General features: G+C 40.0%; 1 protein-coding gene across 2 annotated transcripts in view; it reads right to left on the bottom strand.

The window, feature by feature from the left end:
- Positions 1-13,368, bottom strand: part of PLCE1 (phospholipase C epsilon 1) — a 321,900-nt gene that overhangs the window by 33,842 nt on the left and 274,690 nt on the right. For both annotated transcript variants that reach the window (XM_049646407.1, XM_049646408.1), the window contains exons 20-23: positions 10,898-11,027; positions 6,371-6,492; positions 5,347-5,464; positions 574-705 (exon numbers count right to left, since the gene is read on the bottom strand). In XM_049646407.1, coding sequence (XP_049502364.1) covers positions 574-705; positions 5,347-5,464; positions 6,371-6,492; positions 10,898-11,027 — 502 coding nt within the window. The remainder of the gene's footprint in view (positions 1-573; positions 706-5,346; positions 5,465-6,370; positions 6,493-10,897; positions 11,028-13,368) is intronic.

The raw sequence follows: 13,368 nt of genomic DNA, 5'->3' as shown, positions 1-13,368 counted from the left end.
GAAACTAATATAACGTCATATACAAATTTTACCTAGAGAAAAAAATAGTTATCCAACTATGTTCAGTTATATCCGTTTGGATTATCTTAAAAAGAATCTTATTTTTCTTAAACAAAACACAATAAACTTAACAGTGATTACCTCTGGGGAGGAGAACTGGGACACTGAGAGTGGAAAGGAATTTTAATAATACTCCGAACTGTTTGAGTTTTTAACTATGAGAATTTATTACTTTCATAGTAAAAAGTAATTAGAAATAAAATGGATATATCTTCTGGAGTTATAAGGATGAAGAGCACAGTTCCAAGAACAACTAGAATGTTCCAAGGTGGCTCCAATTTTTACTTTTGAGGCAAACACTGTTAGAACGTCTTTAGTGAGACGTTATTTTTTAGGAAGTTAAGAGTGTAAATTCATAATTTAAATATATTGGTACCACACTCAACCTAACACTTCACATAAACATTCATGAAAAAAAAAATTAAAAGTTCAAGGGAAGTGCTTAGACGGTCAAATATCAGAATCATCCGGCATGCAGAATCAGGCCAAAATATTACAAGAAGGTGACTTTACTTTTTCCAGATGCTTTGTTAAACGATGCTGTCTCCCCAGGGCTCATTCTGCCCGGATTGTTGCCAAAAATGGACTTCCTGCTTTTCCTTTCTTTTCCTCTGCTAGAGCCAGATGCATTTAGAGTTGACAGGCCTGTTCCCATAAAATGAAAATAAATAAGCCAAAAACTACAAGCAAGGAACTCAACATTTTCCATCCCTGTTACTGTTTATTTTGAAGTCCTACTACTCCCTGGCAGCCCCAGGACAGAAGACCTACTAGCATTTTTAGCACAGTTAATAAGAACGGGGAATGATAGCAAAGCTTTTCTCTCTGTAGACAAATGTGACCAGAACTGCATGATCATCACAAAATCACATACACAGACCCACTTGGATGTGCACCAGAAAGATTCTGAAAAGCTACATGAAAAGAAAGCACTCCAGTCAACATTTCTCAGAACCTGATTACTCAACTTGGAGAGATGAAAGACTGGTTAAAAGCTGGAGCTTTAGCGGCACATTGTCTAGGTTCAATTCTTGCCAGTATGAGGTTGCCTTAACATCTACCTTCTCCATTCCTCGGTTTCCTTATCTACAAAATGGGTGTGATAGGAGCTCGCTCCCAGGGTTAATCTGAAGGTCTGATGGGAAATACATTAGGATGATGATGATGTTTCCTGGCTTCTCTTTCTCACTCCCAGCCCTACTGTTGCCTGACCCTTCCTGCCTGGCACAGTGCCTGGTGTGCGGCAGGAACTTAATAGATATTTGCTGAATGAGAGAATGAATGCACACCGTGCTCCAGTGCAGCAAGAGTCATTTAAAAGCTCCAATGAAGCCAGAGTCGCCTCCAAACCATTCCACTGTGTACAACTGTACCGTTAGAAAGTAATTCCTTCAGCTGAAGCAGCATTCAGGAGGTCCTCTTTGAGATGAAAATATACCTTCCAGGAACATCATCAGAGGAAACAGGGTAAGGTAGTGCTTAAGAATAGCACAGACTGGGGCACCTGGGTGGCTCAGTCGGTTAAGCATCCGACTTCGACTCAGGTCACGATATCGCGGTCCGTGAGTTTGAGCCCCGCCTCAGGCTCTGGGCTGACAGCTCAGAGCCTGGAGCCTGCTTCAGATTCTGTGTCTCCCTCTCTCTCTGACCCTCCCCCATTCATGCTCTGTCTCTTTCTGTCTCAAAAATAAATAAACGTTAAAAAAAAAATTAAAAAAAAAAAAAAAAAGAATAGCACAGACTGAGGGGCGCCTGGATGGCTCAGTCAGCCAAGTGTCCAGCTTCAGCTCAGGTCAGGATCTCATGGTTTTTGAGTTAGAGCCCTGCGTTGGGCTCTGTGCTGACAGCTTAGAGACTGGAGCCTGCTTCCGATTCTCTCTCGCCCCTCCCCTGCTTGTGCTCTGTCTCTCTCTCTGTCTCTCTCAAAAATAATTAAACATAAAAAGAAAAGAAAAGAAAAGAAAAGAAAAGCACAGACTTTGGGGTTGAAACCTCACACAAATTGTGCGACCTCACACAAATTACTTAACCTCTCTGCATCACTCCCTCCTCATCTGTAAAAGGGTCAAGGTGGTTAGGGTTGAATGAGATCATGGTATATATACATACTTAGTAGAGTGTCTTGGTCAGAGAAAGTGCTCAGTTCATAGCAGCTGTGGGGCTTCTAAATTTTGTTTTCTCTTAAGTATCTGTAACCACAAAGATGCAACACAAACTTGGACCAGGAGGTTCTCACGCTTTATCTTAAAATGTTGTGTGAATTTTGCACTCTGCATCATGACAGAAAATGAAACTTAGGTTTTCTCCCAAGTATAACCGATGGCGGGGGGGGGGGGGGCAGGGACAAGGAACTAGAGCAAGGGGCCTGTTCATTCTGGGGTTTTTGTACGCATCCTGGCACATGTTGAAGGGTATGTGGGCCCTTTTGTGAAAAGCCTGGTTGTTCTCTTGGGGTGAGGAAGCAAGAAAACAAGAGCGGGTGATCAAGAAAAGGGAAAGAATCTGGGGAGGCCCAGAGAACTAACTGATAGAGCAATAAAGAGCCTTCTCCTGACCTATTGGCCCATTTATCAATGACAATGACAATAAGGAATTGGAAGAGCCCTGCCACCAAAGCAGGTTCATGATCTTGGGGAAATTCATTTACTTTGGGGGAAGGTCACACCACATGATCTTTGTGGTGCCTCAACGCTCTGCAGATTTGTCCGCATACGTCTCCTTGGAAGGGACTTGGTGAAGGTGAGCTGCATTGAAATTGATAAGGTAGCAAACGCAAAACAATAGTGTAGCAAAATAAACATTTTGTGGTATTTCCCCCATGAGCATTGAAATAAATCATAATACCAATACATATTTAGAAGCCATTATAACAATGATTCTGGCAACACAATGTTAAGTTTGAGAAAGGAAATAAATTTTGGGAGAGAAAAATGTAAGAGATTTCAATTACTAAAAAAAAAAAAAAAAAATTAAATGTAGCATACCTATAAAGAATGTGTGCTATATAAACACTTAAAAAAAAAAAAAACCAACAGCATTCTTGGAATTTTAAACATAAGCCAAATAACCCCACGCTTAGCCTGCGCCTCAAGTAAGAAGCTGGACCCAATGACCTTCTGGCTCTCCCACAACGCTCTACTGCTACGAAACTTTCTTTCACAGTGACCTCAAATATCTTTGGGGATGGGTGCTCTTTAACCAGCGCTTGAGAAGAAAAGACAAAGCCGATGCAATGGTTTGGGTGTGGTGTCAGCAGAATTTACAAAGTACAAGAGTGATTCTTGAGTGTGGGCGTCATTTGTGAACAGAGTGGTCCTCACGCTTGTTCCTGTCACAAAGGACATGCAGGCCATGAGGCTCCTTGACAGGAAAAGGGTTTTATTCTGTCATGAGAACAATGTCACCAGCTGCAAATATGATCCTATTGTACTTACGGGACAGAAAGTCACGATCTGTGAACTAAACTGAAGTAGCGAGGCTCTTATGTTTCCTCGAAATCTTTGATCGCTGCTTATGGATTCACATTCTCCTTGACAGAATTTGCTGTCCGATAAGCAGCAGCAGTTGCCAAAAGTTTAAAAACAGAACGTGGGAGAAAACTTAAAGTTGAGAAAGTCCTATCTGTGATTTTTTTCCATGTGTGTGAAAAGACCACTATTATTTAATCTTTTAAAAGTTTGTTTATTTATTTTGAGAGTCAGAGACTGTGCGTGTGAGGGAGGGACAGGAAGCGAGGAAAGAGAGAGAGAATCCCAAGCAGGCTCCTAGCTGTCAGTGTTAAGCTCGACTTGGGGCTCGATCTCATGACCGTGAGATCACGACCTGAGCCAAAATCAAGAGTCATCATGATGCTTAACCGACTGAGCCACCCAGGGGTCCCTTACCTAATTTTTTAATACCGTAATACCTTTGTCCTGTTTGCAGGGCAGTGTGAGAAGTGAGGCTTAAGATATGCCTCTGGAGGCTGGGATCTGCGTTCATACACAGCATTGCTATTTTAACTTTCCTCTCCAGACCAAGTTTGTATACCCTGTTTCCCAACATTTTAGATGAATCTCCAGAATCAAGCTGCTGTCCTGTCCTTAGAAATTTTTTACGAGGGAATCCTGTTTTCATAGTATGAGGAGATGAATTTTTCTGACTTTCATATATTTATGGACTTTCCTGTTTTCCCTGCAGCCCCTGCTGCCCCACTTGTGGGACACTCAATTGTGTGAACACACTGAGAGCACACCCTAACAACAGGGGCAGGGTAGTGCAATGGTTAAGAGCAGGGCTTTGGAGATAGACAGGCTTCAGAATCATAGCTCTACCATTTATTAACTGAAATGCACATTTGGTGTGTATGGGGGCATGGTTTATCATCGTAAGTTCACTGTACTTCTAGAAATGGCAAGTTGGGGAAACTTTCTCTCACTGAAATCCCATCCTTGGTCCTTGTGGTTTGAGTGGAGCCTCACTACCCATCTTCAAAGATGAAGAATGTGCCATAGGACCTAGACTGTCAGAGCACTGCATTCTCTGGGCCACAGTGACTGACTGGTTCAGGGATGGGCAGAGGGCTTAATGGAAAACAATGAAACTGGTGCTGAAAGTTCTGGAAGAGACTCTCAGACTGAAGTTAATCTGGAAACATGTGGTGCTAGTCTGTTGCAGCCGCCTCGCCAGCACAAAGGTAATGCAGAGGAGGCAGAATGAGAAACGGGGAGAGAGAAGCCCTGGATCAAGCTGTACCTGAAACTTGAATATCCCTTCATTTTTTAATAGATGAGCCAATACATTTCTTTTTTGCTTAAGTTAATTTCTACCACTTTTAAACAAAAGAATCTTACTGATAAACTTGGCAACCTTGGGGCAATTACTTCATATCTCTCAGATTTTGCTTTATTTAAAAATGGGGACAAACCCATCTACCTCAGAGAATTAATATGAAATCAATAACATGACATATATAAAATACTTAGCACAATTTCTGGTACTGAAGGGCTTAATAAATTTTAGCTATTAGATGTCATGAATATTATTATCATTATTATTAATTCTTATGAAAAGACATGATATCTTGAAAATAAACACTTTATGGTATTTTCCTTACCAACATCAAAGCTAATAATAATAATAATAAAAATAAAATAATAATAATAAATATTTAGAAACTAGTATAACAATGATTTTGGTAACACAATTTAGTTATTTTGAAAGCATTCACAATGTCCAATTAAATAAATAGCATATTTTTATCTTTTGGTATCTTTAGTTGTTATAGAAGATATTGCCTACTCTTACCTGGAAATTTTACTGCTTGGCAATAGATGACAAGGTCAGAGAGCTCTGGTGCAATCTGTCTGCTTTCTTTTTTATTCTGAGGGAGATAAAACTCTTCTCCCAGTTCCATGTCATAAACCTAACAAGGGAAAAATAATGCCAGTTTACATGGAGAGCATATGCCGCCAACCTCTGAATCCCCAAAGCTTTATCTGTTCCTTTCTCATGTCATCAGTGCATTTCACATTGCTGTGTATCGTTCCATATAAACGTCCCAACACACTTCCTAGAGTAAAAGCGTTCTGAGAGTAAGCTCTTCCTCCTCTTCCCCTGGGGCACAGGCCAGTGTCTTCAATGTGGAACAGTCAGTGCATATTTGTTGAATGACTAGGTGATTGAGGATGCGTCTTTTATGGCTCAAATTTTTGACATACCTTATTATCTGGCTCTCTAACGGTGTCTCTGAAACTGTGTCTGCACATTTGCTCAGAGTCTAGTTGAGTGTGAGGCACTGGAAGGCAGGGTCTGGGTGTCTCATTTACATTTCTATTCTCTGCCTCTGTGAACACTTCACAGTCTGGGCCCTGTTTATCTGCCTGGTTATTCCAAACACGTTAAAAATTCTAGAAATTCCTTGAATGTGCCAGGCTGTCCTCCTGGCCTAAATATGTCCTGTTTTTGTTTGCTTGGCCAAATCTTTCTAACATTATCCTCCCTGATGCTCTGACAACCCTGTGTAATCACTGGTCTTTGTACTTATCTGTAAGCACTGTTTACCTATTTGTCTCCATCACTAAAGCACCTCCAGTGTCATCTCAGTGCCTGCCACACTGCACACTTTCCGCAGGTATTGGCTGGATGAACCAGTGACTAACCTTCTACAAATGGCAGGTGGGTGTCCCATAGCATCACCATGTGGGCTTTGGCATCTAAGGGAAAGTGAGGGGAAAAGTGAAGGGAAGGGACAGGGAGGGAGTGAAATTCTATCCGATACTGACAAGAGCACCATGGTCCAAGTGTAACTTAACGGAAGCCATTCACCCACCTTTCCTTTGTTGCAAGCAGAGTTATCTGCTTTCTTTATCCTCTTGGGGATTTCTTCATTATACTCAAACTGAAGCTTGTCATTACATGATTTATTTTCAGGTCTGTCTTCTAGAATGTTGTCTGAAAATAAGTTGGCAGGCTTCAGCAAACAAGAACCAAATGTTGCACTTCAGGGCTATGTTGACATCTTTGTAAAGATATCCAGTCACTTGGTGCTTATCTGTTAAGACTGAGGATCTGGCTAGTATGTTACCAAAATGATGGCTTGGGGTATAATTTTTAAAATTTGTTACATGTGATATAGGATGTGTTTATTTTTAATTGAATGGACTCATTTACCAGTAGTTTTGGTACCATACAGACATCATTTAATGAGAAGGCTCGTGTCTGTACAGATAATTAGGACTGTGCAAACCTTACAAAAGACACCCTGTGCCAGAAGTTCTTGGTGCACAAGTTAGGGGAGGATTTAGTCGTGGAAGCACTTGTAGATGGTGCATATGTGAGTTAATCACTCTCACTTTAAAATAAGCTATTAGCTTCTTTTACCTCTAGAAATGCCAAAACCTGCAGGAAAAAGATACTGTTATCTGCAATGCATTTTTCACAATTCTACTTAATCGGAAAGTCAAATTTCCATAATTGTTCATGAATTTATTAAGCAAAACTCTTGAGGATAGAAATTAAAATATGTTTAAAAATATGTAAAGCATGACATATGATCTTTTACTTTGCTCTTGTTTTGGTATTTCTATCCAAGTCATCCAAAATGACTTTACGGGTGCCTAGATGGCTCAGTTGGCTGAGTTTCCGACTTCGGCTCAGGTCATGATCTCACGGTTCATGAGTTTGAGCCCCCTCATCGGGCTCTGTGCTCTCAGGGCAGAGCCTGCTTCGGATCCTCTGTCTCCCTCTCTCTCTGCCCCTCCCTTACTCACACATGAGTGTTCTCTCTCTCAAAAATAAACAAACATTAAAAAAATGACTTTACAGGTGTTAGACAATTATTCTCTTAAAATGAAAAACAAGAAAGCTCTCATTTCTCACCCAAGGTTCATTATCTCATCAGACCAAAAATGTTAAGACCAAAATATTCTTATACCAAATAAGGGCCATGCAGGCTGCCAAGAAGTAAATGAGATCAATCATTTTATTACATTTTTACTCATATCAGTGTCACGATGTCATGCTAATTCAAGCCTAAGAAATTGGACACAGAATGCCGACATTCATGCAGTTAAAATGCCCAGTTCGAATGGCTTTACCTTCCTGACTGTTAGGAGCAGGAGAAGCGGTAAGGACATCTGCTATAGAAAAACAGAATCAGAAAGGGGATAAAAGTAAGGAAAATTAAGACAAAAAGCCAGATAAATTGAACTAAGGTATGAAGCAAAGCATAAATAACAATAGCTTAGATTATAAGACAAATTAGACAAGAAATCTGTTGATTTAGTATTTTGACTGTTAGGGATATAAAGTCTAGCAATAAAAAAAAGACAAACATTGTTAATATTAACCATGCTGTCATAGTCACATTACATATTTTCAGTTACTGACTGTTGTTAACATTCCCAATCATGCACTATTTCAAATGGATAGAAATGGATTAATTTGTTAGAGTCATGCAGTCACTGTCACAGAACGTCTGCGTTAAGTTGCAGATTCAAATCTGCACCCTAGGGCTTGTTCAGAGCTAGTCAAGATAAACAGCAAGGTCAGAAGAAAATTAATCTCTATTTATGTAATGAAATTTGATTAAATAAATATTCATGAAGGACTTATTGGCCAAAAGGCAGAGTAGGAGTTTCTGAAACACAAGTGTCTCATGTGCAACTTCCTTTAGCTCTTCTGGACTTAACTTTGTGGTGAGGAATCATCACATTTCTATGGCCCAAAGAGGCTTCCAACTAATTCTCTCATGTTATAGTCATGAAAACTGAGGACCAGAGCTGTCACAGAGGTAACCTGGGCCACCCAAATTGTACAGATGAGCTCTTCACCTGGGACACCTCCGAAGGCAACACTCCCACAATTGCATGTGGAATTTTGAGAGCACATTTATTTCTCTGAGGGGACTGGTCACAGCTCTAATCTCCTTCCCAAAGGGACTCATCATTACAAGAAGCTGAGAAACCTTTGAGGTCCCCCATATGAAGCTCCAAATGGTTCTACCCATGGCAGGCAGGTTTCTGCTGTCTTCTCATCTCAACTGGAGGACACGAAGATGTAGAGGTGAGTGTGTGAGGTACAGAGGTGAGTGAGGGCACAACTGAGAATGCAGGATTGACAGAGCATTTAACTGTGGCATGAGAGAGCCTCAACACGACATGTTTAAACCAGTCACAACATAACTATAAGGCCAGTTTGGGAATCTGCCAGTCGGAGGAATCTTTCAATGAAACGGGAAATATCTAGGTGGCGGCAGTGGCCTTCATAGATCATAGATGTTAGTGCTAGAATAAGGGAGAACATCACCCAACACTGAACAGAATCTTTTTGTTACACATCTGAGGGACCTAAGGCCTAGAGTGGAGATAGGACATTGACCCAACGTCTCCTGGTTTACTGAGTCAGGACCTGGTGGGGCCCCCTTTTCACCTGTATCCCACCTCAGTACATATAGGTTTTTTTTTTCTTTTCATATAGGTTTTTAAAAAGCATGAAACTATCTTAGAAATTCAGTGGGATAGGGCTTAAATTTTACTCTCCCTAACTGAAATAAATAAATACCAGATCATTTTGTTATTTGCATTATCAAAAATTCCTATAACAACACTAATAATTAAGAAAAGCCTTTCCTGGGGCGCCTGAGTGGCTGAGTCAGTTGAGTGTCTGACTCTTGATTTCGACTCAGGTCTTGATCTCAGGGCAGGTTCATGGGTTTAAGTCCTGCATCAGGCTCTGTGCTGGCAGTGCAGAGCCTGCTGGGAATTCTCTCTCTCTCTCTCTCTCTCTCTCTCTTTCTCTCTGCTCCTCCCCTGCTTGTGCTCTCTCTCAAAATAAATAAACTTAAAAAAAATATCTATATATAGATATATAGATATATATAGGCCTTTCTTTTGTGTTCTGAAAAGTACAGAAAAAACATGGGAGTAATTTATGATAAAGAGTGAATTTATCTTCCAGCAAATAAAGCTCTCACAGGGCATCTGACATCTGGATTGGTTGATCTCTTACGTGTGGTTTTCGTTTCTTATCTGAATAAATTTGTTCTTCTGAAACAACATCACCATAACTGTAATGGATATCCATGGGGAAGAATAAGTCAATATGAGAATATTCATATTCCCACAACTATTCAGGAATAGGATACAAGAAATCATCTTGATTCCTTTTCATCTTCCTCCTCTTTCTACTTCCCCTTTAGAGTATAAGCTCCTCACATTAACTGATGGGATTTCAGTCAAGTAAATTTGGCTTTTAGTTGATGGTATGAAGCGATCAACTATTACTAAGGACAAATATTAAATGGACATAGGCTAGTATTGTATTTGGGAGGCAAAAAGAGGCTGGGCTGTAACTGCTGGCCATGAAAGAGGCTCATGAAACAGGATATAACTAGGGGGCAATCCTGGAGCATAAGCAACAGATATTTGGAGGAGGGTAGCTCGGCTGTCTTAATGCCAAGGGTAAATGGTTGCTGGTCTGGGCATACCTACATATGAGCAAACAATTATCCTCCACAGAAGCCATATATTCTACACATACAATGTTATTTTTATAAATAGGAACTTAAGCATTTTTTCATTATTACATTACTTTTCACAAGTTGCTAAAATGCAACAGTCTACCATCAGCAATGGTACCTAGAAAACATTTTGCAATCTATAACTAATTTGGTACAAATGAGACACCCCTGAAACCTAATTCTCATATAACAGGAATCCTTCACCTATAATCTGTGGATGACTTCATTCATGTGACTTTTTTTGTATTGTGCCATTAGGCTCACCCATGTTTTGTCCCTTTGGTGGAGCCAGAAGGAAATATCTTGTTGGGTTAGTAATGTGAGAACTAGGAAGAGGGGGAAGGGAAATGCTGCTTTTTTTCCGTATACTTTTTACAAAGCAGGAGTGAAGGCGGTGAGAGGGAGGAGTGGAGAGCACAGCACCATGATGCTGCCCCCTGCAGGTGGTGAGCGGCGAGAACAGCCAGCAGCCACAATGTCTGCCAAGTACATCAGCCACGTCAGAAACTGAAAGGGTGAGAATGAGGTCTCTCTGTTGCAATTCCAACTTTTCCTCCAGGAACCCACTCAGGAATGACCCCTGTGTTGGCTCTCCACACCCTCTTCTTCTTTCCTTGAATGTTGGCTGCAGTGGCTAAGAGAATCCCCTTCCTTCCTTGGTCCTCATCACTAAGCCACGGGATTCAGGAATTCTTGGACAGTTACTACAACAATCTGCTATTGCTGGTCTGTGGAATGACAGACTCATTTTGGGGGGAAAATGACACAAAAAAACCCCACAACAGAAAATCACCCAAGCATTTCCCCGCACACAGCATACGGTTGTGTCTCTCTTACCATCAGACAGGGATTCATAGTCGTAATCATATTCGTCTTCTTCATCCTCCTCTTCCTCGTTATTAGCCGGTGGGGGGTTGGCATTCCCACCATTGTAAGCCTGAGCTTGCATGGATGCTAACTGATGAGCCTGTAAGATATCAGTAATTAAAGACCGCAGATGCTAATAAGCTCCTGAGGTTTCCTTCATAGCCTTCAAAATGATCACTTAATGCTTGCCACAGTCACAAAAAGTGGCTTAAGCTATTTTGATTCATTTGAGAGAGAAAACAAAAATCTAAATTCACCTAAAGTACAACATCAATATTTGGGCAAATGTTAACATCCCTACAATCCAGCAGCTTTTAGAAACAATCACAAGGAATCATATATAGTGCCAGACACCCCGGTTCCCCAGGGGCAAGCCCTACAGGACATATCTTGCTGCTGTGGAGAACCGCCATCACTCCCAAATGATGAAGGAAGGAGCGAATCAGCTCATCAGTGTTGGAAAAGTAAATCTCTGCTAAGAAACTGTTGTCTCTTTTTTGCCCTTAAAATAATATCTAAAGGCCTTTGACCTGGAGAAAAAGGTTAGAATCCCTATGGAGAGTGACACTGAACAAACAGTTGTCGGTTTAAATAAAGTTCTTTCAACAGACTTTATATGAACCATCAATCAGATTAACAAAAGCTCAGAAACTTCTAGAAACTTGATGCTACGAGGGAGATTGTGTGTCTCTATATTTGACTTCCTTATATTACTTATATTTGAATCACCTGGGAGGTGATTTCACGGGATACAAGGTTAATATAGGTCTGGGAACTTAGCATAGGAAGTAAGCAGAAATGGAGGAAAAGTTACTTGCATGAATTCAAAACAAGAAACAAATCTAAAATCCAACAGTAGAAGAATGAGGTCAGTAAACTATGGTGGTGTATCTGCTTGAAAAAAATTAGACTTGAAAAAATAATTGTGAGATATATTTGTTGAACAGGATATAGAATTGTATGTATAAATATAAATGTAAATGTATATACAATTCGAAATCATTTGTTTCATGTCTATATATTTCTGTCTATCCATAATGATTACAATTACATAAAATGATACATAATACATCATAATACATATGTTGCTGCATAATATAGCAGGGATTCTTGACCTATTGTTGTGGCACAAACCCCTTAGGTCATCTGCTGATGTAGGATTCCTTCTCAGAATGACATCTTATTTTATCCTATTTTTTCAAAGTTTATTTATTTATTTTGAGAGACACAGAGAGAGAGACAGAATCCTAAGCAGACTCCACGCTACCAGTGCAGAGCCCAATTTGGGGCTCAAACTCACGAACTGTGAGATCATGACCTGAGCCTAGATCGAGTCGGATGCTTAACCGACTGAGCCACCCAGAAACCCCCCCTAGAATGACATTTTAAAGTTTATTTTTATTTTGAGAGACAGAAAGAGAGCATGAGCGGGGGGAGGGGTAAAGAGATCGGGAGAGAGAAAATCCCAGAGAGAGAGCCGAAATCAAGAGTTGGACACTTAACCAACTGAGCCACCCAGGCACCTTTTCAGAATGATATTTTAAATGAATAAAACCAAATACAAAATATTACCAAAAAAATGTTGAATACAGCTATCAAATTATTAAAAAATAAATTTGTGCTATAGGAATATATGTTTAGTAACACAGATAAAAATGTATAATGGTAAGTCCAGTAACATTTTGAAATAGTGGTTAGCATAAATAATTCTTGGAGATATTAGCAACAACTGTGATGTAATATAAAAACTATAATTTCAGGGTCACTGGGTGGCTCAGTCGGTTAAGCGTTCGACTTCGGCTCAGGTCATGATCTCACAGTTTGGGAGTTTGAGCCCTGTGTCGGGCTCTGCCCTGACAGTGCAGAGCCTGCTTGGGATTCTCTCTCTCTCCCCCGCTCTCTCTGCCACTTGTGCTCTCTGTATCTCTCAAAATAAATAAATAAACTTAGAAAAAACCCTATAATTTTTATTGCTGATGAAGACCTAAGAACTGCCAATGTTACTGTGGTTTATTCCTTTATTATTGGAAGAAATGCTAAATTTTAGTTAGAGGTTAGTGCAAAGGGGATGTAATTTTTTCTTCTTCTAAATTCACGGACCCTTGATTTCTGTCTGTTGATGTGTTATCAAGGTTAAGAACCCCTGTAATAAGGGTATATTTGGCACTGGAATTATGTATGTTTTAAAATAAAATAATTCTCTATTCCCTAAATTTTCTGAAATGTGGTTATATTACTTTTACAACATAAAATGTATACATAAGGAAGAAACAATTTAGGCTGTGTCTATATCCACATAAAATATTTTACAATATAGCTCACTTTACACAACTGAACATTGTTTCAGCTGGGATTTCTCAAAGTGGGTTTTATGGAACACTAGTTCCATGGGTATTAACAGCTGTTAGGTAAAAACTGACAATTACAGTAACCACAAAACA

The sequence above is a fragment of the Panthera uncia genome, chromosome D2 (assembly GCF_023721935.1).
Source record: "Panthera uncia isolate 11264 chromosome D2, Puncia_PCG_1.0, whole genome shotgun sequence".
Lineage (NCBI taxonomy): Eukaryota > Metazoa > Chordata > Mammalia > Carnivora > Felidae > Panthera > Panthera uncia.
This window is presented reverse-complemented; position numbering and strand designations above follow the sequence as displayed.